Source organism: Crotalus tigris, unplaced genomic scaffold, assembly GCF_016545835.1.
Source record: "Crotalus tigris isolate CLP2741 ecotype Arizona unplaced genomic scaffold, ASM1654583v1 scf7180000017666.379230911805:20528666, whole genome shotgun sequence".
NCBI classification, from domain to species: Eukaryota; Metazoa; Chordata; class Lepidosauria; order Squamata; family Viperidae; genus Crotalus; species Crotalus tigris.
Window position 1 is genome coordinate 20125903 of NW_024096552.1, and position 23624 is coordinate 20149526.

The 23624-nt window shown below is 43.0% G+C and overlaps 1 protein-coding gene across 37 annotated transcripts in view; it reads left to right on the forward strand.

Annotated features, from left to right (window-relative positions):
* CLASP2 (cytoplasmic linker associated protein 2) overlaps positions 1–23624 on the forward strand; it is a 194387-nt gene that overhangs the window by 104422 nt on the left and 66341 nt on the right. For all 37 annotated transcript variants that reach the window (XM_039336918.1, XM_039336919.1, XM_039336920.1 and 34 more), the window contains 6 exons: positions 7379–7449; positions 8500–8559; positions 20893–20970; positions 21396–21563; positions 22277–22332; positions 22488–22658. In XM_039336918.1, coding sequence (XP_039192852.1) covers positions 7379–7449; positions 8500–8559; positions 20893–20970; positions 21396–21563; positions 22277–22332; positions 22488–22658 — 604 coding nt within the window. The remainder of the gene's footprint in view (positions 1–7378; positions 7450–8499; positions 8560–20892; positions 20971–21395; positions 21564–22276; positions 22333–22487; positions 22659–23624) is intronic.

The following is a 23624-nucleotide window of genomic DNA, read 5'->3' on the forward strand; positions in this document are numbered from 1 at the left end:
AACAGGTTGCCAAATCCAGATCACAATTGCATCCAATGACTGAGAGATGCTGGAACAGCTGGAACACCAGGGACTGTAGTAACAACTGTATGGTCAGTGGTGTTATAACTTGGAACAATTGCTGCTAGAAATGATCGTAGGTTCAAGAGTACCTGTAATTTACATTAAGTGTGATGTCAAGAAATATATGCATGGAGTCCCAATTCCCTTCTAATCTGCTGATAATTGAATTGTCTGTTTCTGCTTAAGGAAACGTTCATCCAGTGGAAATAAGCAGCAATAAAATTTGAATGGGTATAGGAAGCGCTATTTCACAGATACATTAAATGTGGAACTCATTGTCGCCAGCTATGATTAGAGTCTTAGGCTGGTAATTAGGATTAAGACTGGTATTTAGACTTAGACTGGTACTTAGATTTAAAATGTACTAACTTTCTTCATGAGTAGTTTACTTCTAAGAAACTATTGACTATAAAAGCTGAAGAGCAGTATGCTGTCATAAAATAGGAGATAGGCATGTATACTACACGATAGAAAGATTATGGATTTCATATCCTATAGCTAGATTTGCAGAATTAGGCTGAACAGTGTTAAAACATGATGATAGCCTTTATAAATCCCCTGGCATGATCTAGTGGTGATGTCATATGTCTGACTAATATAGCACTTCAAAGAACTTTCAAGCATTTTTTAACCTAAAAAGCCTTTATTAGTGTAAAGGAGTGTCAGCATGGCATGGTGAATGCCAAGATCTGAATTCCCCTTCCTTTGCACATAACATTCCAGGCATTTCCCCTCCCCTATTTTGGGGTCATGATTCACATCTTCCAATTAACCTGGAGGACAAAGATTCACTTCCGTTCCCTTCCGCGCGCTTTTCTCTCCTTTCTCATTCTCATCTGAATTAACTCTAAAACTACTAGACAGTTCTGCATATTTTGTCAAAGCAAGAATATTTAATATTAGCAGCGTTGACATCCGCCCCCCCCCTTACAAAAAGGACAGATCCTGTAATGTAAACAAAAGCATATGTTAATGACTAGTTTTTGGTTTGTTGGGGTATTTCGCATGAAACCTTTTGATGAGCCTGTCAGAGTTCACCTCATTGGATTTCACCCAGGTGGCTTCAGAAAACGGGTATCCCTTCCATTGTACTAGGTACTGCAATTTCCCTTTAAAAATTCTAGAGTCGGGGGAAATGTAAAGAATAGAAGAGTACTGTTACAAACTGCTGTTAACAAAAAAGGATATATTACCTGTGTATGTGTGTAATGTTTGTTGTGTTTTGTTTTATTTTGTTGGTCTAAAATAATAATTAAAAAAATTCTAGAGTCAAGAATACGTTTCACTTCATAATGGGTCTGTCCCACAACTACGAGGGGCCCAGGTGCCTTCTTTGGGGGAGGTCTTAAAGTGGAGTCCCGATATGGTTTCAACAAACTGCAATGGAAGACTGGGTGAATTCTCCCTAAAAGTCTAGGGAGTTTTAGTTCTACGGTGACCGGATTAATGATCCTTACTATGGGGAAAGGCCCCAAGAATTTTGGTCCCAATTTCTTGCTGGGCAATTTTAGGTGTAAATATTTAGTTGATAAATAAACCTTTCCCCAACTTGGAATGTTCTTTGGGGAGCCCTCTTTCTATTAGCCTGCTTTTTATAGGTTTCAAAGGTCTTTTTAAAGCAGTTTTTGTGTTTCTCCAAACTTCTTCCCACCCCCTCACTCTTTTCCTGTGGCCACTCTGATATGCATGTAGCCGGTGCTGCTGTGCACAGAATTATTGTACGCCACCTCCGCGGAAGGGAGGAGGTCAGTCCAGTTCATCTGTTGATAAGAAACATGGCATCTAAGATATTGCTTTACTATTTTGTTAGCGGATTCTGCAGCCCCATTGGTGGCAGGATGAAAAGCAGATGATAAACCTTGAGATGACCCAATTAATTTTAAAAAACTCCTCCAAAACTTCGCTGTGAACTGCACCCCCTGTCCAAAATTATTCACTTAGGGGCGCCATGCAGCCGATAGATATGTTTCAGGAACAATTGGTCAGTCGTTGGGCAGATGGGAGTCCTTTGCAGGCGATGAAATGAGCCTGCTTCGAAAACAGGTCTATCACAGTCCAGATGACAGTATTTCCTCTACTTTCAGGTAGGTCTATTATAAAGTCCATAGCTATTTCTTCCCATGGTTGAGAAGGGTCTGTCATGGCTTGCAGTAACCCAGGGGTTTTCCCTGGGATTCTTTTCATCGTGGCACATACAGTACAACTTTTTACATAGATTTCCACATCCCTTTTCAGCCCCGGCCACCAAAATTGCTAGCGAATGAGGTGTAGGGTTTTCAAATATCCAAGGTGTCTGGCCTGTTTTACATCATGGCTGTGTTTGAGAGCATTAAGACGGAGGGCTTCTGGCAAATATAGTTTCCCCCCTTTGTAAGCCAAGCCATCCCTGCATGTTAGGGAGATTTGATTATCTTTGAACCATTGATCGTTGAGGAGCTCTCGTTTTATTTTCTTTACCCCAGAGTCATCAGGATTGGGGACCCTGCGAGGCGTAAGTTGAGCGGCAATTTGTGGATTGGGGATAATTGCCTTGTTAACCTCCTCCCGTTCGCTTTTGTATTGGGGTAACCGGGATAGTGCATCAGCTAGGAAGCTTTTTCCTCCTGGTATGTACTTTAGAGTGAAGTTGAAGCGGTTAAAGTACTGTGCCTACTGCACTTGCTTTGGGGACAATTTGTGGGGAGTTTTCAGTGTTTCTAGATTCTAGATCTGTCCATACTTCAAATGGCACCTTGCTCCCTTCTAGATAGTGTTGCCAGTTTAATAGCGCCCACCTAATCACGAAGGCCTCTTTCTCCCAGATTGCCCATCTCTGCTCGCTTTCAGTAAATTTCTTAGAGGTGTAGCACAGGGTTGCAGGACCCCCCTTTTGTTCTTTTGTAGTAACACAACTCCAACTGCCACATCGCTGGCATCAGCTTGAATCACAAAGGGCTCCCCTGGGCAGGGGTGCTTTAGTATCGGTTCAGCAGCAAATAGTCTCCTTAAATACTCAAAAGCTGTTTGACAGCCCATCGTCCATGCTAGTGATTGGCCCGGTCGTGGCTTCCCTCCTCCTTTGCCTGTTTTGAGTAGTTCTGGAAGGGGTAGGGCAATCTCGGCAAAAGGGGGGATGAATTGATGATAAAAGTTGGCAAAACCCAGAAAGCTCTGGAGCTATTTGCGAGTCTTTGGGGGGCTGCCATTCGATTATAGCTTTCCCCTTTGTCTGGATCCATTTCAATACCCTCATTGGAAATTCTGTTGCCAAGATAATCTAATCGGATCTGGTGAATTTCACATTTCGACAATTTAGCATAAAGCTTGGCATTCAATAGTTTCTTTAATACTTCTCTCACCAGCTTTATGTGATCAGTGCTGTATATCAGGATATCATCAAGATACACCAAAACCCCTTTGTACAAGTGATCATGTAGGACCTCATTAATCAACTGCATAAATACGGCTGGGGCCCCCTGTAGTCCAAATGGCATGGCTTTGAACTGATAGCTCCCCATAGGACAGTTGAAGGCTGTCCACTCATCTCCCTCTTTTATTCTTATCCGGTAATATGCCTCTCTCAGGTCTAATTTAGTGAAGACACTCCCCTTAGCCAGATGGGTTAATAAGTCCTTTAGGAGGGGGAAGAGATATTTATTTTCCACACTCACAGCATTGAGACCCTTATAGTCTACACAGAGATGAAGAGATCCATCTTTTTTCTCTTTGAACAACACAGGGGCTCCCACAGTAGATTTGGCCCATTCGATGAACTCCCTCGCTAGGTTTTTGTTCACGTATTGCTGCATCTCCTCCATTTCGAGGGGGGACATAGCATACATTCTCAGGCGTGGGAGTTTGGCTCCTGGCACCAGTTCGATGGAGCAGTCATTGGGTCTATGAGGGGGCAGGGCATCACATTCTTTTTCACTAAATGCCTCCGTCAGGTCCCAGTATTCATTGGGGATGAGTGGTTTGCTCGGTGGCGGTGAAGCAGCCATGTGTGCTCACTCATTGGGAGGCCTAAGGTGTCCCGCAACATCGGTTGAATCAGTGGGAGATTTAGACCCTATAGGTAGTCTCACACTTCTCATTCCTTTCTCCCACCAGATATATGGCTTCCATTTTCCAACCAGACTAGCTCTAGGATCACAGTATCAGTCATTTTTGGAGCCACTAGGAAGCGAATAAACTTCCAGTGCGCACCTATTTCTAGGTGTAAGGGTTCAGTTAATTGTGTAACAAGAGTCCTTCCCATCAGGGAGCCATCAGCTTGCTCAAACCTCACAGGTTTGGAAAGCTGTTTTGCCCGTATGCCCATTTTCATGGCAAATGGCTGACTAATAATGCAGCGGGTGCATCCAGAATCAATTAGCACGTTTAAGTCCATTTGTGCCCCGGACTTAGGGATTATAAGTTTGGCAGCCAGTGAAAAAGGCGGGATTTGTCGACTCACTTGTCAAAGGAGGTAGAGAAGGGGCATGTCCACCCGGAGTCCCAGCATCCTCCTGTGTGGGGAGTGTAATCCGGGCAACAGGTTCTTGCGTGACCCATTTGGATTTTTCTCTCGTTAGCTCCTGGGCAGGTTTCCTTCTCGTTGCTGGTTCCGGTCTGCTCTGCAGTCGGGGGTAGGGAACTGGACAGGTTGCCGCTCAATGTCTCTCTTGTCCACACCGAAAACACTTATTTGACGGGCCTGCAGGTGGTCTGGGTCTCTCAGCCATTGCAGTAGTTGGAGGTTTTTGTGGGTGTGATTGCTCTCTGGGTTGGTCTAGCGGCTGCTCAGATTCAGGTGGGGGAGACTTATAGCGGGCGAGCTTCACTGCTGCCTGGTACCATTCTTGCAGCTGATCAGGTACAGCTTGATAGATGCAGGCCTGAGAGAAGTGATCATCTAATCCCTCGATGAAGTGATGGATTAGGGATTGTTCAGGCCACCCCTCTATTCGACCTGCTATCTTGCAAAATTCCCACACATACTCCAGGGCAAGCCTGCCGGCTTGTTTTATTTTGTAGATTTGTTCTCTTGCATTAAGACCAATAGATGGGTCCTCAAATCTTTCTCTCAGCCCTAGGAGGAAGAGGTGGGGGTCCTCCAATTCAGCGGCTTGCTCATTATATAAATTGCTCAGCCATTCGGATGCTTCTCCCTCTAGGCTGGACGCAGTCACATCGACCATGGCCCCCGGGTCCGGTTAGAGATAGGCCCAGCAATTCAGATGAGAACGCACTTGGTTGAGGAAAAAAAACAGCTTCTCTGGGTCCCCATCGAAGGTTGCTCTGAAAAGTGGTGCAGTTGTAGGCTATTGGGGCCTCCACTGTGGCTGTTGCTGCTGGCCCCATCCTGGCAGCAGATTTATGCCCAGGGGTTGCACGTTCAGGAGCTGTGGCCAATTTCACTGCTGTGGTCAGTCTCCCACCAGCTGCTGATCTCCTGGCTTCTGCACCACCCCAACCTGTTGCAAGGCCTTTATTAGCTGTGGCAAGCTCAGAGATCGCTGACCATCCATCTGCTGGGAACCCAATCTCCCCATTGCTGCAGATGCCTCAGACTGGATTTCCCTCTCTCTTCTGGGTTGGGGTCCCTGGCAGGGGAAGACAGGATCTGAAAGGCTTTCTGATGTTCAATGGGAGGGGTATAGGCTCCTCTCTCCAGGAATTGATTTCTGCTTTTCACCTCTGGGTTTTGAAATCTTTCCAGTGACTCACCCAAAACTTCATTATCTCTCCATTCTGCTTTTGAAGTCTTTGCTCCCAGCTGGGAGATCTGCCAGAGTTCTTTCTCCCCCGGCTGGCTGGCTGTTGCTTCACTCCCTGGGGAAGCTGTTGCTGCTGTCGTTCCGCTCCCTGGGGAAGCTGCTGCTACTGAGGTGCTGGCCTCAAGCCATCTTTCTCCTTCCATAATGAAATCTTCCCTGAATCTTTGTCAGTTTATCCCTTTAGTTTAGGAATAGTGACCGGGGTCCAGGACCCATTAATTGGTTTAAAAAATTAAAAAATGGATCTTGGCATGATGTCATGTGTCTGACTAATGAAACACTTCAAAGAACTTTCAAGCATTTTTTAACCTAAAACGCCTTTATTAGTGTAAAGGAATGTCATTACGGCATGGAGAATGCCAAGATCTGAATTTCCCTTCCTTCGCACATAACATTCCAGGCATTTCTCCTCCCCTATTTTGGGGTCATGATTCACATCTTCCAATTAACCTGGAGAGCAAAGATTCACTTCCGTTCCCTTCCATGCGCTTTTCTCTCCTCTCTCATTCTCATCTGAATTAACTCTAAAAGTACCAGACAGTTCTGCATATTTTGTCAAAACAAGAATATTCAATATTAGCAGCGTTGACAGGTATATTCTAATTAAAACAAAAATATTCATTTTTGCTTAGCCTTCAGCATTTGTTAAATCCATTAATCAGCTGGCAGAAATAACAGTGATAAAATGTCTAGAAATGTATTGATCTACGCTTGATCATTTATGTTGAATATTGCACTTTTATTTGTTGATTTTAAAAGCTCTGCTGTGTGCTGAGAAGCAATTGTGATATTGTCCTCCAGATGCATCTAGTATCATCTTGAGTAGTGTAATGTGGTTAGGAAAGGCTAGAATATTTTCAGCTTTATTAATAGCATAGTTATACTATCAGTATAGTTTATATATTTTTATGTATCATATGCTTACTTTATATAAAACTGATTATAAGAGAAAAATATTGCCTAAATACTAGTAGCATTTATGCTAGTTCTGAAAGCTACCAGAATGGGGCTTGAGATGTTACAAATATTGCATTTGAAAAATATTTGCTAATTACATCAATCAATAAACATAAAAGCAGATGGGATTTTTTATCTTAATTTTCTGCAATATTTCAATCAGAATGCCCTCTTTTTATGTATATTAAATGTGGTACAGTATATAGAATACACATTTTATATGGGACTATATAATTTAAATACTACCAACTGATATTTAATTGGTTTATTAATTAATTTTAGTTTGATTAAAAATTGGACTCATGTTCATTTGAAGTCCTTTGAGAGAAGATTGTACATACTTTTAAAGATAAACATTAAAAGAGCTGTTTTTAATATTTGAATTTTAAGAGATTGAAATGTATCTACCCAAAACCTAAAACCTATAAAAACCATATTCCAAATAAATTGCAATTAAAGTAAGACAAATTATGCCAAGAGCCTTTATTGTTTTGTGTTTTATAACTTCATTTGTTTGTGAGACACTCAGAAATGGGTATACTGTACAGAGATTAATTTGTTAACATTGTTTCTGTTGAATCCATTCAGCTATATTTCAAGAGACTTTTTTTTCTTTTCAGCATACACATGTGCCAAGACTCATACCTTTAATAACCAGCAACTGTACTTCAAAATCTGTGGCAGTAAGGAGGTGAGGCATTTGAATTTTAACCTTTAAAGATTAACCAACGTTAGAAAAAATATGAATATCTCTAATAACAATTTTAATCTCTAGCAGTGTAACATGAAATTTATCAATGTCAAAACTATAATCTGGCACTTACTTGTGGGTAAGCCTCATAATGTCATCAAGACATCGCATGAGAAAACATGAATAAGAGTGCCCTGTAAATCTTAAAACACTAAAAATTAACGGTAACTATATTTATAAGTCTGGCAGAAATCTAGATAAGATAAGATAACCTTTATTGTTATTTTTTTTACTGTGGGCACAACGACACACATCAAAAAATGAAATTTAGTTGCCCGCTCTCAAAATGAAACACATACATGACACACACCTAAACATACTATATACAACATATGTATAGACCCACACCCCTATATATACATAACAAATAAATATTAAATACTGTCCATCTTGAATATATAACAGAAGGAGGAAGCTTGAGAGTTCACAAGGTTAATGCTGTATGGAATGAAAGTATGGCTGAGCCTGGATGTTCAGAATTGTTGATTTTTCCCCTATAATCTGACATGAAATACATTTTAAGGAATGTTTATAGGCATATATTTCAAAATTTAATAAATGGAAATATTAAGAATGACTTCTGCCATAACATATAGCTACATCTAGGAGGGATATTTTTCTGAATTTTGATATAGGACTTTCCTGACAAGTAATTATCAAGTTACAACAGTAATTGGGACCAGAATTTCCATTGCTAAGTGATGCGGTTCTAAAACACGTCACATGACACATCTTTGCTATTTCTTATAAAAATATCATTTTTTAATTATTAAATGTTGAGTTGTATGGACCATCCAGATTTAACTCAAAGAAAGAGTTAATAGAAGGGGATAAAGAAATCATGATGCTTCCTTCTAAATTCAGTATAATTGTTTGTTTGTCAAATTCCCTGACTTCTAGTAATTAAAACCTTTTAACAAGTTAGAATCTTTACCTTTTGTAACTAATTCAAATACATTTAGAACTGAATTTAAACCTTTTATTTTCTAGGCGCTCTTTTGAATTTCTAGACTTATTGCTGCAAGAATGGCAAACCCATTCTTTGGAAAGGTAGGATTTGTGCCTCTTTTTTAGTTCATAAAAATGGTTCCTTATTTATGAAATAAGTTTCTTCTGTACTTTTAAAATACAAAATATTTTGTTTGTTTCATAAAAACTATGAATCTTTTCTAAAAACATAATGTGATCTAGACTTGAGAGGCTCTCTGTATGGTTGTATCTGTGTATGTATGTGTGTGTGTGAGAGAGAGAATTGTTCATATTATTGCATTAATGCAAGAAGTAGTTGAAAAATTTTAATGAAAGAGTATTGGCAAAGAAGTCTAGGTGCACTGTTTCAAAAATATATTTCAGTTGCCTTACATTGTGATAATAAACAGTATTGTAATTGGTATGAGATTTATTCAGAACCATGTATATGATCTGATGAAAAAATGTTATGTACTAGAAAAACCAATGCATTCTCCAGCACTGGAGATGGATAATCCACGCAGTGGGTTGAGACTGTATTCCTGGCCAATCAGATCAGTCAGCCAAAGTTGCCACGCCCCGTCCTGGACCATGATTCCCCAGTCTTGACTGATCTGGCCATACAGAAAGACCTACATCTTTGGCTCCTGGGCAGGTATAGTTCCTTTCCATTGGGGGGGATTTCTTCTAGTAGCTGAAATTGCTTAGTTTAAAAGTTAATTAGAGATAATTTAATTCAATTTAATTGATTACTCAAAAATTTCCTTGCTAAATTGTAAGACTCAGGAAGTCAGATTCCCTACAGGAGAAACCACCCCCACTTAAAAGGGGGAAATCCCTAACTCCCCTCCCTAACCCAAACCCCAGCCACCTTCCAGCAGCCGGCAGCCGCCTTAAACAAACGGGGAGGCTCGGGCAACCCCTCGCGTTTAAAACAAACAAAACAAAAAGACAGAAAGGCAAGCAATTAGCGAGGGAAGCGGAGGACAAAGGGGACACATGCTGGGAGGGAGATTGATTAAGGGAAACAGCTGGCGTGCGAAGGAGCAGTCTTTTTCACTCCAGGCTGCTCAGGATTTTTTAAACGAGGCGCCATTGTCTGCACAGCTGGGAGCACGCGCGGCTCTTTGTTACAACCGCACGTGGCACAGGCAGCCTTTTTAGCACAGGCGCAATAATCTCCTGCTCCTTTTAACACATGCGCAGTAGTCTCCTGGCAGCGGCGGCCATATTTTTGTCCAAACAGGGGATCTAAGGCTTCCTGAGAAAGCTAGGTTCAACCGCTGGAGTGAATTAATAGGCAAGCAGTACTGGGGTACTAAAGCATCTATTATTCATTCAGAGACATTCAAATCAGACACATAGCTGCTGGTTCCAGGACTTGGTGTCTTCTACCTAAAGTAAATAAGAACCTTTCATAACTAACTGTGTTTAGTTGCCTTTGGCTCCTTCCGGACTTCGGGTCCCCCATTAGTGGCCCGTACGCTTCTGGATTTAGTGGTGGGTTCCAGGCATCCCCAGTCGCGTGCCTGTCCTTACCCACCATAGTCAAGCCAGGTTCCAGGCATTCCCATTAGCGTGCCTGTTCTTATCCGTGCACAGTGACTAACTCTGACAATTTTGCAGAGTCTGCTCCTGAGTTCCAGATGCCCCCAGTAGTGCGCCTGTCCTTACTCAAAGTTGGAGCTCTCCTACTACCTGGGTCCCCCCTATCGCGGCCCGGCGTTAGTGGAGAATGGAGGAAGCAATCATTCCCTCCACTGGAGCCCCGCCTTCATCCTCTGGAGCACCTGCTTCAGAGGATTCGGAATCCTCTGCAGCCCCTAGAAAGGCTGCAAGGAAGTCATCAAAGAAGGCTGACAAACAGGCAATCAGAAGACACCAAGCCCTAGAAAAAGAGTTCGACAGAGCCCAGAAAAGGGCCAGAATTGAAAATAGGCAGAATGGGGTGATAGGTCCTGATCTACCGCTGGGTCTCCCTTCATCCCCACGGGCTATTTGGTCATTAGGGAACTCATCACAGTCCCAAACAGAGAGTGGGATAGGCGAATTCTCATCGCTCTCCCGATCCCCCTCCCCACGGAGGTTACAGGAAAACCCGAGGACCATGCTAACCACAGCACCTGCAGGGTCGCAGGCAATGGTTACTCTTCCTGCATTGACGGGGGATCTGCTAGCTACCCTAATAGCATAGGCAGTGGACCGTGCATTTGAGGCCAGGGCTCAAACTTCAAAAGCCAAGCCTCTAGGACTTAGAACGAGGCATCGGGAGGAAACGGAGGACCATCAGGACTCTCCTCCTTCTCAGACTCGTCGGTCTCTGAGGAAGCTTACCTGGACCAGCCAGGTACGTCACAAGGGATTCAAATGTCTGAGGAAGAGGAGGACACCTCACCTCAAGGGCCATCCTTCAGCGGCCTGTTTAACCCTTCTCTTTTTGTTACCATTCTGCGCAAGGCTGAGGCCACAGCCCATCTGGGGCATGGGACACCAGCGGAGCCTGTCACAGTTGACACGGAGGCTGAGCCGACGTTCGCCGAAAAGGTAACCACTCAACACCGCATACCATGCCCGACCATGTTCCTAAACACAATAAGGAAACAGTGGGCAGCGCCAACCTCCCTACCGCTTCCTAGCAATGCAGAGAGGAAGCTATTTAACGTAGCAAGGGAGCTAGAGGGAACATTGGAGGTGCCGGTGGTGGACGAACCCATAGGTCCCCTGATATCGGACACGGCCATATCAGGAGATTTTGCTGAGGCTCTTAAAGCCGAGGACCGAAAGAGTGAGTCCAACTACAGGAGAACGCACCAGGCAATAGCTTGGGCTACCAGGGCGACTACCTCCGCGTCCTTTTTCACCAGAGCCACACTTTGTTGGCTCCGTGAGGTACAGGGCCGGGTTCCCATGGAGGATATACGCACTCACCAGGAACTCAGCAAAATGGTAGCGGCCACGGAATATGCGTCGGACGCAACACTTTTAGCGACCAAGTTTTCAGCCAAGGCAATGGCGGCAAACAACACGAGCAGGCGCATCCTCTGGCTAAAGAACTGGCAGGCGGATACCAAATCCAAGTGGAAATTGGCTTCGGCTCCGTACCAAGGGGCAAAGCTGTTTGGTGAGGCACTAACGCCATACCTGACAGAGAACAAGGACAAGCGCAAGGTCCTTAAACACATGCTTAAAAGGCAGGACAAGAGACCCGGCTCCTGGGGAAGGAAACAATCCTTTCGTACGGAAGCCAGGGTCAACTACTTTCAAAATTCCCAACCCTTCCAAGCTAGACAGGATAGGGAAAGACAGGGGGACAGACAGAACACAAGACATAGGCAAACGCAGGGAAGACGGCCCTTTCGGGGGAACAACCGCCCCTTCCGCCGTACCAGATGACTCCCACCCAGACCTTCCCATAGGGGGCAGACTAGCAGGGTTTGCTCCCCAGTGGGAAGAGACCACCACAGACGTATGGGTCAGGAACACCATACGTCATGGTCTATCTCTAGAATTTCTCTCAAAGCCCCCGAACCGCTTCCGCCCGTGCCCCTGTCCCACAAACCCAACAAAGAGAAGGCTCATGAACGAGGCCGTTCAGCACCTTCTAAACATACGGGCCGTAGAGCCGGTGCCTATGAACCAGAGAGACCAGGGGTTTTATTCTATCCTCTTCGTGGTCCCAAAACCCTCGGGGGTTTGGAGAGCCGTTTTGGATTTAAAAAGGCTAAATTTCTACATAAAATACCGCAAATTCAAAATGCAGACACTACGCTCCATCCTTGGAAGCGTAAGGAAAGGGGATTTTCTGGCATCGATCGACCTCACGGAGGCATACTTGCACATCCCTATCTCTCTGGCTCACCGCCGCTTTCTACGGTTTGCCTACAGGGGGCACTATTTTCAATACAGGGCACTTCCATTCGGCCTGTCATCAGCGCCCAGGGTGTTCACCAAGATTCTGGCGGTTCTGGCAGCACACCTAAGAAACGTACCAGTCAGAGTCCAGTGCTACCTGGATGATATTCTAATCCAGTCATCGTCCGCCCAGCAGTCTCGTGCGGACCTAAAGTTAGTAATAAAACTGCTGCAGGACCACGGCTTCTCGGTGAACTTTCCAAAGAGCCATCTAACCCCAACTACGAGAATACTCCATCTGGGAGCGGTCATAGACACAAAGGAGAGCAAGGTGTACTTATCACAGGAACGCCTCAGCAGCATAAAGAAAGCCGTAGAACAGGTAAGCCGCGGTCAGTCAGTGACGCTGGTCTGCCTCTCCCAGCTGCTAGGGAAGATGATATTGACCATAGCAATAGTTCCTTGGGCAAGGCTGCACTCAAAAGAACTGCAGTGGTTCATGCTCCCGTTTCAGAGACAGCAAATCAGTGCATCCCGGAAGAGGGTAGGCATACCTCTGAGAGTACGACACTCCTTCAGGTGGTGGCTATCTCCAGCTCTCCTCAGGGGGTCCCCCTTCAGGGAACCAGACAGAGTAGTAGTCACAACAGATGCGAGCTTATTCGGCTGGGGAGGCCACTTGGGGACCAAGTGGACACAGGGCCGCTGGTCAGCGGTGGATCTCCAACACAACATAAACTGGCTCGAGCTGCGGGCTATTCACCTAGCGTTAAGGCATTTTCACAGCAGCATAAAAGGCAGGCACGTACTGGTCCTGACGGACAACGTGACAGCCAAGGCCCACATAAACCGTCAGGGGGGCACACACTCTCGCTCGCTCTCGGCCGAGGCCCTCCTACTGGGGGCCTGGGCGGAACAAAATCTGGCCTCCATAAAGGCCGACCACATATCGGGGGAGGCAAACATCCAAGCAGATCTGTTGAGCAGATCAACAATAGATCACTCGGAGTGGCAACTACACCCGAGGATCTTCAGGGAGATCTGTCACCTCTTCGGGCTTCCCCAGGTGGACCTCTTTGCCTCTCCTTCCAATGCCCACCTAACTCGCTTCTTCTCCCGATTCCCATCCAAGGGAGCAGAGCAGACGGACGCGTTACGGAGCCCATGGCCAAGGGGGCTCCTGTACGCGTTTCCACCCTTACCTCTCCTTCCGGCGGTAGTACGCAAGATTCTGCGGGAAAGGGCCGAGGTAATCCTTGTGGCCCCTTATTGGCCAAGGAGACCTTGGTTCGCAGACTTGAGGAGTCTCTCCCGCACGAATCCATGGCGGATTCCTCCGGAGAGGATCTCCCTCAAGCAGGGGGAGATCTCCCACCCAGAGCCACAATGGCTACAACTAGCCGTCTGGCTCTTGAACGGTCAATTTTAGCCAAGGGGGCTTGCTCACAGGGTGTAATTAGGGTCATACAGGCATCAAGGCGCCCCTCCACGAACCGTATCTACGAGGCCACGTGGAGAAGCTTCCAATCATGGTGCTCTAAACAGGAATTGTTACTCGAAGGGATCACAATTCCCAAGATCCTAGAATTTTTACTAGATGGCCTAGAGAGGGACCTCTCGCCAAACACGCTGCGCAGGCAAATCGCCGCCCTCTCAACTATACTTTCTGCCAGCCCTGGTGAATCCTTGGGCAAGCATCCCTTAATACGATCCTTCCTCAAGGGGGCTGCGAACATCAGACCGCCAACCGTGCACAGGTATCCATCGTGGGAACTACCACGAGTACTACAAGCTCTTACCAGAGCGCCCTTCGAACCGCTCAAAACATGTGACATTCGCTACCTGACCCATAAGGTAGCATTCTTAGTAGCCATCACGTCAGCTCGACGGATATCCGAGTTAGCTTCTCTCTCAATGAGGAAGGACCTGTGCCATTTTCACAGGGACAAGGTAGTCCTAAGAATAGACCCTTCACTCATTCCAAAGGTCAACTCCCTTTTTCACAGATCACAGGAAATAGTCCTACCAGACTTCTGTCCAAACCCAGCTCATCCCCTGGAGCAACAATGGCACACCTTGGACGTACGAAGGGCACTAAGACATTACATTTCGCGCACAGCGGAATTCCGACGCTCGGAAGCGCTTTTCATATCCTTCCACCCCGCTACTAGGGGCCGGAAGGTCTCGTCCTCTACCATCGGTAGGTGGATTAGGGCATGCATCACTGGGGCATACCAGGCGGAGTCCTTGCAAGTCCCCAAGCATATCACGGCCCATTCCACAAGGAGTGCTGCCACCTCAGCAGCATGGGCCATGCAGGCTTCTATTGAAGAGGTATGCAGGGCAGCCACTTGGGCCTCGCCCTCTCCATTCATTCGTCATTACAAGATCGACAAGTACTCCTCTGCAGAGGCCTCCTTCGGTAGGAGGGTTCTCCAGCAGGTTCTAGACCAAAGTTAAACACAGGACCAGTCTATTCCCCAACCCAAGGGACAATAGGCTTTGGTATGTCCCACTGCATGGATTATCCATCTCCAGTGCTGGAGAAGGGGCGTTGACTTACCTGAACGCCTTTTCTCAGCACGGAGATGGATAATCCACACCCACCCTTATAGACTAGGATAATAGGGTATATTTAGTGGAGCCAAAACGTCTTACTGTCAGTCAATGGCTGCGCTCGAGTCAAGACTGAAGAATCATGGTCCAGGACGGGGCGTGGCAACTTTGGCTGACTGATCTGATTGGCCAGGAATACAGTCTCAACCCACTGCGTGGATTATCCATCTCCCTGCTGAGAAAAGGCGTTCAGGAAGTCAACGCCCCTTCCAAACTGGCTTAGCACTGGAAGCTTTGTTTGTTACCTTCTTTTCCTTTAACTGTTCTCTATTTTCTCTTTCATTGACAAAGAAGGGATAGAGGAAATAAGTATATCAGCTTCTCTATGTGTAGTTTTAATTAAATAATTAAATATGTCAGGGAAATGTTTTGGAACAGATACTGCCCCAAATATGTCAATTTTGAATTGTATTGCTAACAGGAATAAACATAGTATTCTGTATATTACTGGAGTGCATTTAGCAGTTTTCCATATAATTTAAACTTTTCTGATAAATTTTACAGTTTTTAGGTGAATTTAGTTGCTGTCTTTATGCAGATTCATTGAAGTAATCAAATGTTTTCGTAGTGGTTAATTCAGCTTCTTATATTTTCTGCGAAAGAAAAAAATAGTTGATATAATTTATTATTGTTGATCACACAGTCAAATATTTAGACTGTTTTTATCACAGGATGTAAGTTGTTCCAGATAAAACCGCCTTTTATAAATGACTGATGATTTTGTTAATGTTGATAGTTGTTCAAGTAGTCCTCCATATGTTTTGGAGCTGCACTCAGGGCATCCATTTCTATTAGAACTAACTTATTTTCTTTTTCCACAGTCATTCTACTTCTATTTGCAAGTCTTTGTATTTTGTGATATTATGATGTTTCGTTGCAGTCAGCCAGATGTTTAGAATGAATTAAGATTCCACCTGTTGAGTCCTTCCCAAGGAACTGGGATAGAAAGATGTTGTTGTTTGGTAATGTAAATTTATTATTGTGGTTGTCACACAGTCAGTTTAGATTAGAGTTGGCATTTTTATCCACCTATCTAATTCTTCCAAAGGACCTGGGATAGACAGATGTTGTTATTTGATGGTGTTAAAAGTATTATAGGTTGTAAGCTATTTCAAATAAAGTTGCCTTTACTTTGATTTTGTCGATGCTGTTCAAGCAATGCTCCAAATGTTTTTCTTAGTTATTCTACTTCTGTTTGCAAATTTTGTACTTTGTGATTTTCTCCAGTTCTTTCTCTTCTATCTGCTGTCTCCAGGTACTGCTAAGTCTACTAGCCAGATTTTTTTTGCCTAGGATGTTATGTGGCAGGTGCTTCTCTATTTGAATTCTAAATCCCAAAGCAACTTAGCTTCTTCATTTTCTATTACTTAATTTATTTTGTAGGCTTACCATTTCCTGCTTATGAATAAATAGTATTTCTTGTACATCTCCTAATGCACCATTGTTGCTATTTTGTCATGCTATTGTTTGCAATTCATCAGTGCAGTCTTCTTGCAGCTAACTAAGTGGTCCAGTGTTTCTTCAGCTTCTTTGCAGAGATGGCATTCGCTGTCTGTACTGTCTTTTCAATTCTGATTTTGTACACATTTGTTTTAAGACTTGGTCTTGTGTAGCCTGAAATAGCCCCTCAGTTTCTTTCTTCAACTTTCCTGCTCTCAGCTATTGTCAGGTCTTGTTATTATCTGCTTTGCCTGCTATTTTTATTTGCTGCCCATGTACTAGCTTCAATGAATTGTTCATACTTTTCCTTATTTCTAATGCTCATTTTTTAATGTACTGGCAATGAAATATTTTGTCTTGCCAGCTCTTTTTTCTGTTCTTCATTTAATCTTTCTAGTAGATCAGTTTGGCCTCTCTGTGGGCGCCAGTGCACTATCAGGCTGCAGCCAATTGACCACAGGGCCATGTGAATGGCTGGCCAATGTGCGCAAGTGCATGCACTTCCATGGCACACTTCTGCGAGTATCATGGCCATTCACAGCCCCACAGATGTTTATCCCTCCCACAAAGCAATCCCTTCTTTCCCCCCTCCTCCCACTCCGGGTCACCAACCCTGAAAGGTTGGGGAACCTTGCTTTACTTGGTAAGCCTTCAGTGCATCTTCTTCACTGTCCTGCAGATATTCTTCCAATGCTTTGCGTGCACATGATAGGAAATTGGGATGGGGGCAGTGACAGGTGAGAAGGACCAGAAAAGCTGGATCCTGTTTGTACCAGCATCCCACAGCCAGACACCCTGAGAAATATGCAATTACCTCCAAACGTCTTAGATTTCTCAAAACATCTTGGCGAGCTTTAGTTGGCTGGAAACAGACTGGTCATGGGGGGAGGGATGGGCTAGGGAGCAAACCTACCTTTTATTTTTGTATTCAGCAAGTGTGGATTTCAGAGCTGGCTTGGCTTTACTGCAACCATCACTCTTAATAAAAGAAACCCTTACTTTAATCAAAGGGAGTCAAAGGCTTTTCTTTCGTAATTGGGGATTGGGGCAGATCTGATATTAAGCCAGCTCTGCAGTTGTAGTCAGCCCAAAGAGGAACTTTGTGGGGACCATGCAAATGATGTCAGTTCAAGGGAGGTCCCTTGGTGTCAGGAAAAAGGAAGAATGGGAAGAGAAATCCATAGGAATGACATTCACCCATAGAAGGTGAGACAGCCACCAGCGAGAGACCCAGAACTGGAGGAAAAATTGAGCACAGGCAAGCCAGAGCAAGAGGACTGGATGCTAGAGCAAGACATAAACTTCATGAGGAACTCATTTGGTAGTCTCAAATCTCGAGAAACCTAGCCCGGGCGGCATATCCATTGACCAGCCAACTCCAGCCACAGCAAGTGAAGGGGCAACTACCTCTGTCACCACAATGGCAGCCGCAACGAGCCCCTCAGCAACTGCAACCGCCCCAGCACCTGACCTTGAAGCCCAGCCTATACCAGCTGTAGGAGTAGCATCAACAAATGGAGAAGACCCAAGACACCAGCCCTGGGAGTAAAATTCAGCTGAGATCACCAGCAATTGGGATTCTTCCTGGCACAAGTTTGGACATACGTGCAAAAGTATGATCCGGAAATAGCTACTAAAGGGGCTAAAGTGCAATGCGTGACCATGGTGTTAGAGGGGGCTGCAGCTGAATGGATGGTTACCCTCCACAACAATGACAGCCCGGAACTAAGAAACCTTGATCACTTCATAGCTGCACTTTGGAAGAGCTTTGCAGACCCTCTAGCCAATCACAAAGCCAGAGATTGCATAAAAACCATCAGGCAAGGAGACAGTGATGGCCGAGTATAGCCACGAGTTTTGCGACCTGGCCTGTTGACTGACTGACTGGCCAGAAGACTTCTTGATCAGATGCTTCCAAGGCAGGCTAAATGACAAAGTCTGCAACACCTACATTTCCAGAAGTGCCCCCCCCCCAATCTCCATGACTGGTATGTCCTAGCAGAGGAAGTAGAAATCGACCTGGCTCAATCCAGATATTGGCCAAACCGTGGATGGCGAAGGTCCTCCCATGAAAAGAAAGAGGCCCCAAAATCAGTGCCACGTGAGCAGAGCCCATGCTGCCAGTCCATTGGCTGCTTCAGGGGTGGGAAGGAGGGGCAGCAAGCTGCCGCCTGCTGAACTGCATGCCCAGCCAAGAAGGCAACTCAGGCTGCTGCCCCAAAACCAAAGAAACCACAATAGCAAGCCCATGAAACCTCCTTGAAGGTAGTGGAAGTCATAGAATTTACCCCATTGCCCAAGAGGATGGGAGAACCCCAACTGACCCAGGGGAGAGCCACGTGGAAAATGAGTCAAACTACGACAGTGATCCCTACACCGCACAGTCAATCCGGTGACCATCCCCATAGAATTGAAGGACATGCTGGCCCATTTGGTCAAAGGAAAGGTCTTCACCAGGTTTGATTTGCAGGAGGCCTGCTACCAAGTGAGGATCAAAGCAGGGGATAAGTGAAAAACGGCTTTCAGTTGCCTCTTTGGTTGCTTCCAGTTCTGGGTCCTCTCTTTTGGACTGCAAGGGAACCCTGCTGTGTTTATGCAGCTAATAAACTAAGTACTGCATGAATACCTGGGAGTCTATACCTCCTCTATACTGAGATCATGGCAGAACACGTAAAACTAGTCAGAGCTGTGCTCAAGAAGCTTTGATGGTTGAACTATATGCCAAGCTATCCAAATGCAAATTCCACCAGAGTAAAATTGATTACCTAGGTTACTGCATCTCCCATGAGGGAATAGAGATGGACCCCGAAAAGGTGTGGCAAGTATTTTTCTTTTCTAAGGGGTCAGATTGGGGCAGGTCTGAAATTAAGTACTATTGCTATTTATAGTGATTTTTTTTATCCAAACTCTTGAGGTTATTTCTACAGGGCACCTTGATTCCTTCAGTTTCACTATTTTTCCTCTATTACTGGCGAGGTGGCACATTTGTGTAGTCCAGACTCCATTGTAATATCTTGGCTGTATATTTGGAAACTGTTGAGCAGTGATTCTATTTCAGATAGTGTTTTTCTATCATTTCAAATCATACATGTAAAAGGAGGTAGGATAGCTTGGCAGATGTTTTTGATGTTTAGTAGCCATGGCCTATTATTGACAGAGGAATCAGTGCAGTTGTGATTTATTATTATGATTGATTGCACAGTCAACCAGATATTTAGAATAGATTTGGCATTTTTATGCACCTATCGAATCCTTCTCAAGGACCTGGGATAGGTAGATGTTGTTGTTTGATGGTATTATCATTTCAAATTTGTTATAGTTGGCCAACTTTAATGCACTCTAATTTTAACAGCATCTCTTAATAAACTGTGAAATCATGTTTGTAATAATGATCATCTCAGTCAAATATAGTTCTAAAATTGCATTTTTGCATTCAAACATTAGATCTGTAACTGAAATCCTCTCCTCTAAAGAGAAACATTTCATTTATAGAAATTTATTTTTGAATGGTAGCAGTTAAGTCCAGTTCTAATTTTTGTCAATGATAGGGGAAAGAATTGTAAATAGTTTTTTTATATTTCCTAGAAGAGAATTTTTGCACACTCATATCTACACACTATTCTTTTCTTACCTGATCAAGATCATATGTTCATTTTTTTCTGGTTAATCTTGGACTTTGTTTTTCTTTTCCTTACTAATATATCCACCTTAATTAATGATTAATATCTCAATAGGCAATCCATCTAATTCTGGTGTTTTACCTCTTGCCTTTTTTTAACTTCTACTTCAGATAGTGGAGCAAATCCAAGTTGTTTTTGTAATCTACATATGGTAGCTTAATTTTATTTTTTAAAAAACTAAATATCTTCATTCAATATATTCTCTGGATTACTATATAAGTCTGAATCAAATTTTAAAAATTGACAGTTTATATCTATTAAAATTGTATAGATTTCATCTCTTTCACCTCTAATAGTTGGAATCATTGCCTTATCTTTCTTTTGTATTAACTAAGATCTTACCAGATCTTTCACTATTCTCCCAATATCTCTATGAGAAACATATTAACATGAATTCTGTCTATTTATGATATACTGCAGAATTGCTATCTTGCTAGAATTTCAATCCATAATCCTCATTCTAGTGTAAACCCAGAGCTTCCAAATTTCCTTTCCAGATTTCCTGCAGAACTCAGACATATCTTGATCTCAGATTTTATTATATCTCCTCATTAGGCTTTTCCCAATGTTGTCCCAAAGCAGGGAGATATTGTACTCCTTTATGTGTGACTCAAGACAAATCATCAAATCATTTGCTTGTCCATATTAGTCCAGGTACTAATTAGAACTATTTAGCATCTGGGTCTGGGTAAAGCTGGCAAGGTTCTCTACTCTTATTTGAGAACTTTCTTGCATTCATTGTCTAATTTGTTTCAAGAAACAGCAACTCCTCTGATAAAGTTAAAATAAATTGGAAGTAATATTTATTTCCGGTTTTCCCTTACAGGCATGCAGCTGTTCTTGTTGAAACTATCAAAAAGGGCATTCATGATGCTGATGCTGAGGCAAGAGTGGAGGCACGAAAGTAAGATTAATTTAAAGTTTGGCTTAACTAATTTGAAAACATTGATTTTAGCAGAAAAAGATAGCCCCCATATTTAGGAGGGGAGTTTCTAGGGTTTATACATATTGTTGATTTTTAATTTTGTATGCCACCAGGTGTCATTGTGTGTTAGTTGGGTGGTTTCATACATTTATTTAATAAACAAATAAATAGATTTATGTAACGATCCACTAACATACAATGACTCCAGGGAGCACACACAGTAAGTTAATAGTTATTGTTCTTTTCCATTTTAGTTATTTATGGAGACACAGTTTTGTGATGTTGAGAGTTTTCTCATTTTTTAAAATGTTAGAAAGATTAATTTTTTTACTAGTGTTGGAAGATTGTTTCTGTTTCCAGAAATGTTTTCCTTCCTCTAATAAATTTTATGTTGTTCCTTTCAGGACTTATCTGGGCCTAAGAAATCATTTTCCTGGTGAGGCAGAAGTTCTATATAATAGTCTTGAACCATCCTATCAAAGAAGTCTCCAGACTTACTTAAAGAATTCTGGTAGCATTGCATCACTTCCACAGTCAGATAGGTCATCTTCCAGCTCACAAGAAAGTCTAAAGTAAGTGTCAATCTAGAAGAAAATACTTCTATCCACAAGATCTATATACAGTCCACTTCAGATTAGGGCATTTTTCTTGAACTTATTTCCACCTACAGAATAAGAAACTATAATATTGTCAACCTTGCGGAGGAGTCTAGACAAGAGGCACTCCTAGACATAGCAGCTCTAACTTTATTATTTAATTAACAGATTTTTTTAACAGAATATTGTAAATCTGAAAGTACATTTCTCACCTCTCACCTCTCCAATCCAAAAGAAACAATCCAAAAGAAACTAGGGAGAGTCCCTTCTGAGCCATTTGCCTTGTCCACAGTTCTGCAGGTTCAGCTGCCTCTTATCTGACTTTTGCCTAGTCTTCAGCTCTTACTCTTGCCTTCCAAGGCCATTTCCACTTGTTATTATAGATAAAAATGTATTTTTATTGTAACATATCTTCACTGCCTTATTTAGATGGGACCTATCTTTCAGTGCATGTTCGATATTAGGTAGTAATGTGAAAGCCTGTAGCAGGTTTTGTAAAATAGTGACACAGAATTGAGCTTTTCAAGAAAGTGTTTCAAGATTTTTTTCCCCCCCAAAAATAATGTTTCCTGATTAGAGTTTTTATAGAAGTTTAAGAGTATTGAAGAGAACAGGAAATGTTTACTGTTTTGAAATGTCAATAATTTGCATTACTAAAACTATTGTTTTGCTTTTTTTCCCCCCCCCAGTCGTCCCTTCTCTTCAAAATGGTCCACCCCCAGTTCTACAAATATGGCTAACAGAGGTAATTTTCTGTGTACCCCCAAAGAGTTACTCAGTGTACTAGACCAGGTGGAATTAGAAAATTTTAGAAATAATTTAGGCAAATCTCTTGAGGATTTTTTTAAACTGTCAGCATGAGGTGGAAATCTTAATATGCAGTTTTCTGTTTTCTCTCAGTTTCAAGTGGCAGCAAAGCTGCTCCGACCCTAGGAACACTGCAGAGGTCTCGCAGTGACATTGATGTTAATGCTGCCGCTGGGGCAAAGGCACGTCATGCTATTGGTCAGCCATCAGGAACTGGTCGTTTAGCAACTGCTGGTCTATCTCCAGGATCATATGCTTCACTAGGTAGGAAACATGTTCAATATACAATAAACCACATCAGAATTTTCCCTTCATTTACAGTTATATCAGTGAATTATCTAAGCTTGTGAATAAAGAATTATCCAGCAATGAAGACATTTATTAATTTATAGTAAATAAGATATTGACACTGCTTTTTCCATATTATTCAATGTTTTTTTGTTAGTAGGTGTCAATGGAGATTCTCAGTCATCCAGGTCATGGTTGTCCCAAAGGTGCTTTTTCAAGAGGTAATTGGACTGTCTTGTTCCTGAAGAAGCTTCTTGAATGAAAACCGAAATGTCTTCAAAGAAAAACAATAAAGTTCAGTTGCCGCTTGAAAAGCATCTTTGGGATTTTCTTGTTAGGTTGAAAAGTTTTGCAGCTAAAAATAACCTTCTAATTCAGAAAACACTTATAAAAATCAATACACGTTTAACCTATTAACACAGTGGTTCTCAACCTTTCTAATGCCGTGACCCCATAATACAGTTCCCCATGTTGTGGTGACCCCCAACCACTTATACATCACTGGGTGCCAGGGGCGTGGCCAAAGAAAAGGGGGAAAAATGGCGGACAGCCTTGTTTGGCGACCCCTGTGAAATGGTCGTTCGACCCCAAATGGGGTCCTGACCCACAGGTTGAGAACCACTGTATTAACATGTCTAATAGTATGTAAGATGAGCAAACTTGGAGCTGGGATAAACTAATTTATATTTTTCATATGCTTGCTCTCATAAGATGCTGGCATATGAATTTATTCTAGGGCTTTGTAATAACAAATGTGAAACAAAATAAAGCAGTATGAGAAACTAGTTTAATTAATAAAGATTTTTTTTATGCCTCCACTTAATAAAATTAGGGGAATCCATTACTCTCTTTTCTTGTTGAGAATTATATCATTTAACATTTTTCTTATTCTTATGTTAGTAACTGCGAAATTCTTACCCAATGAAAATTATAAACATTTAT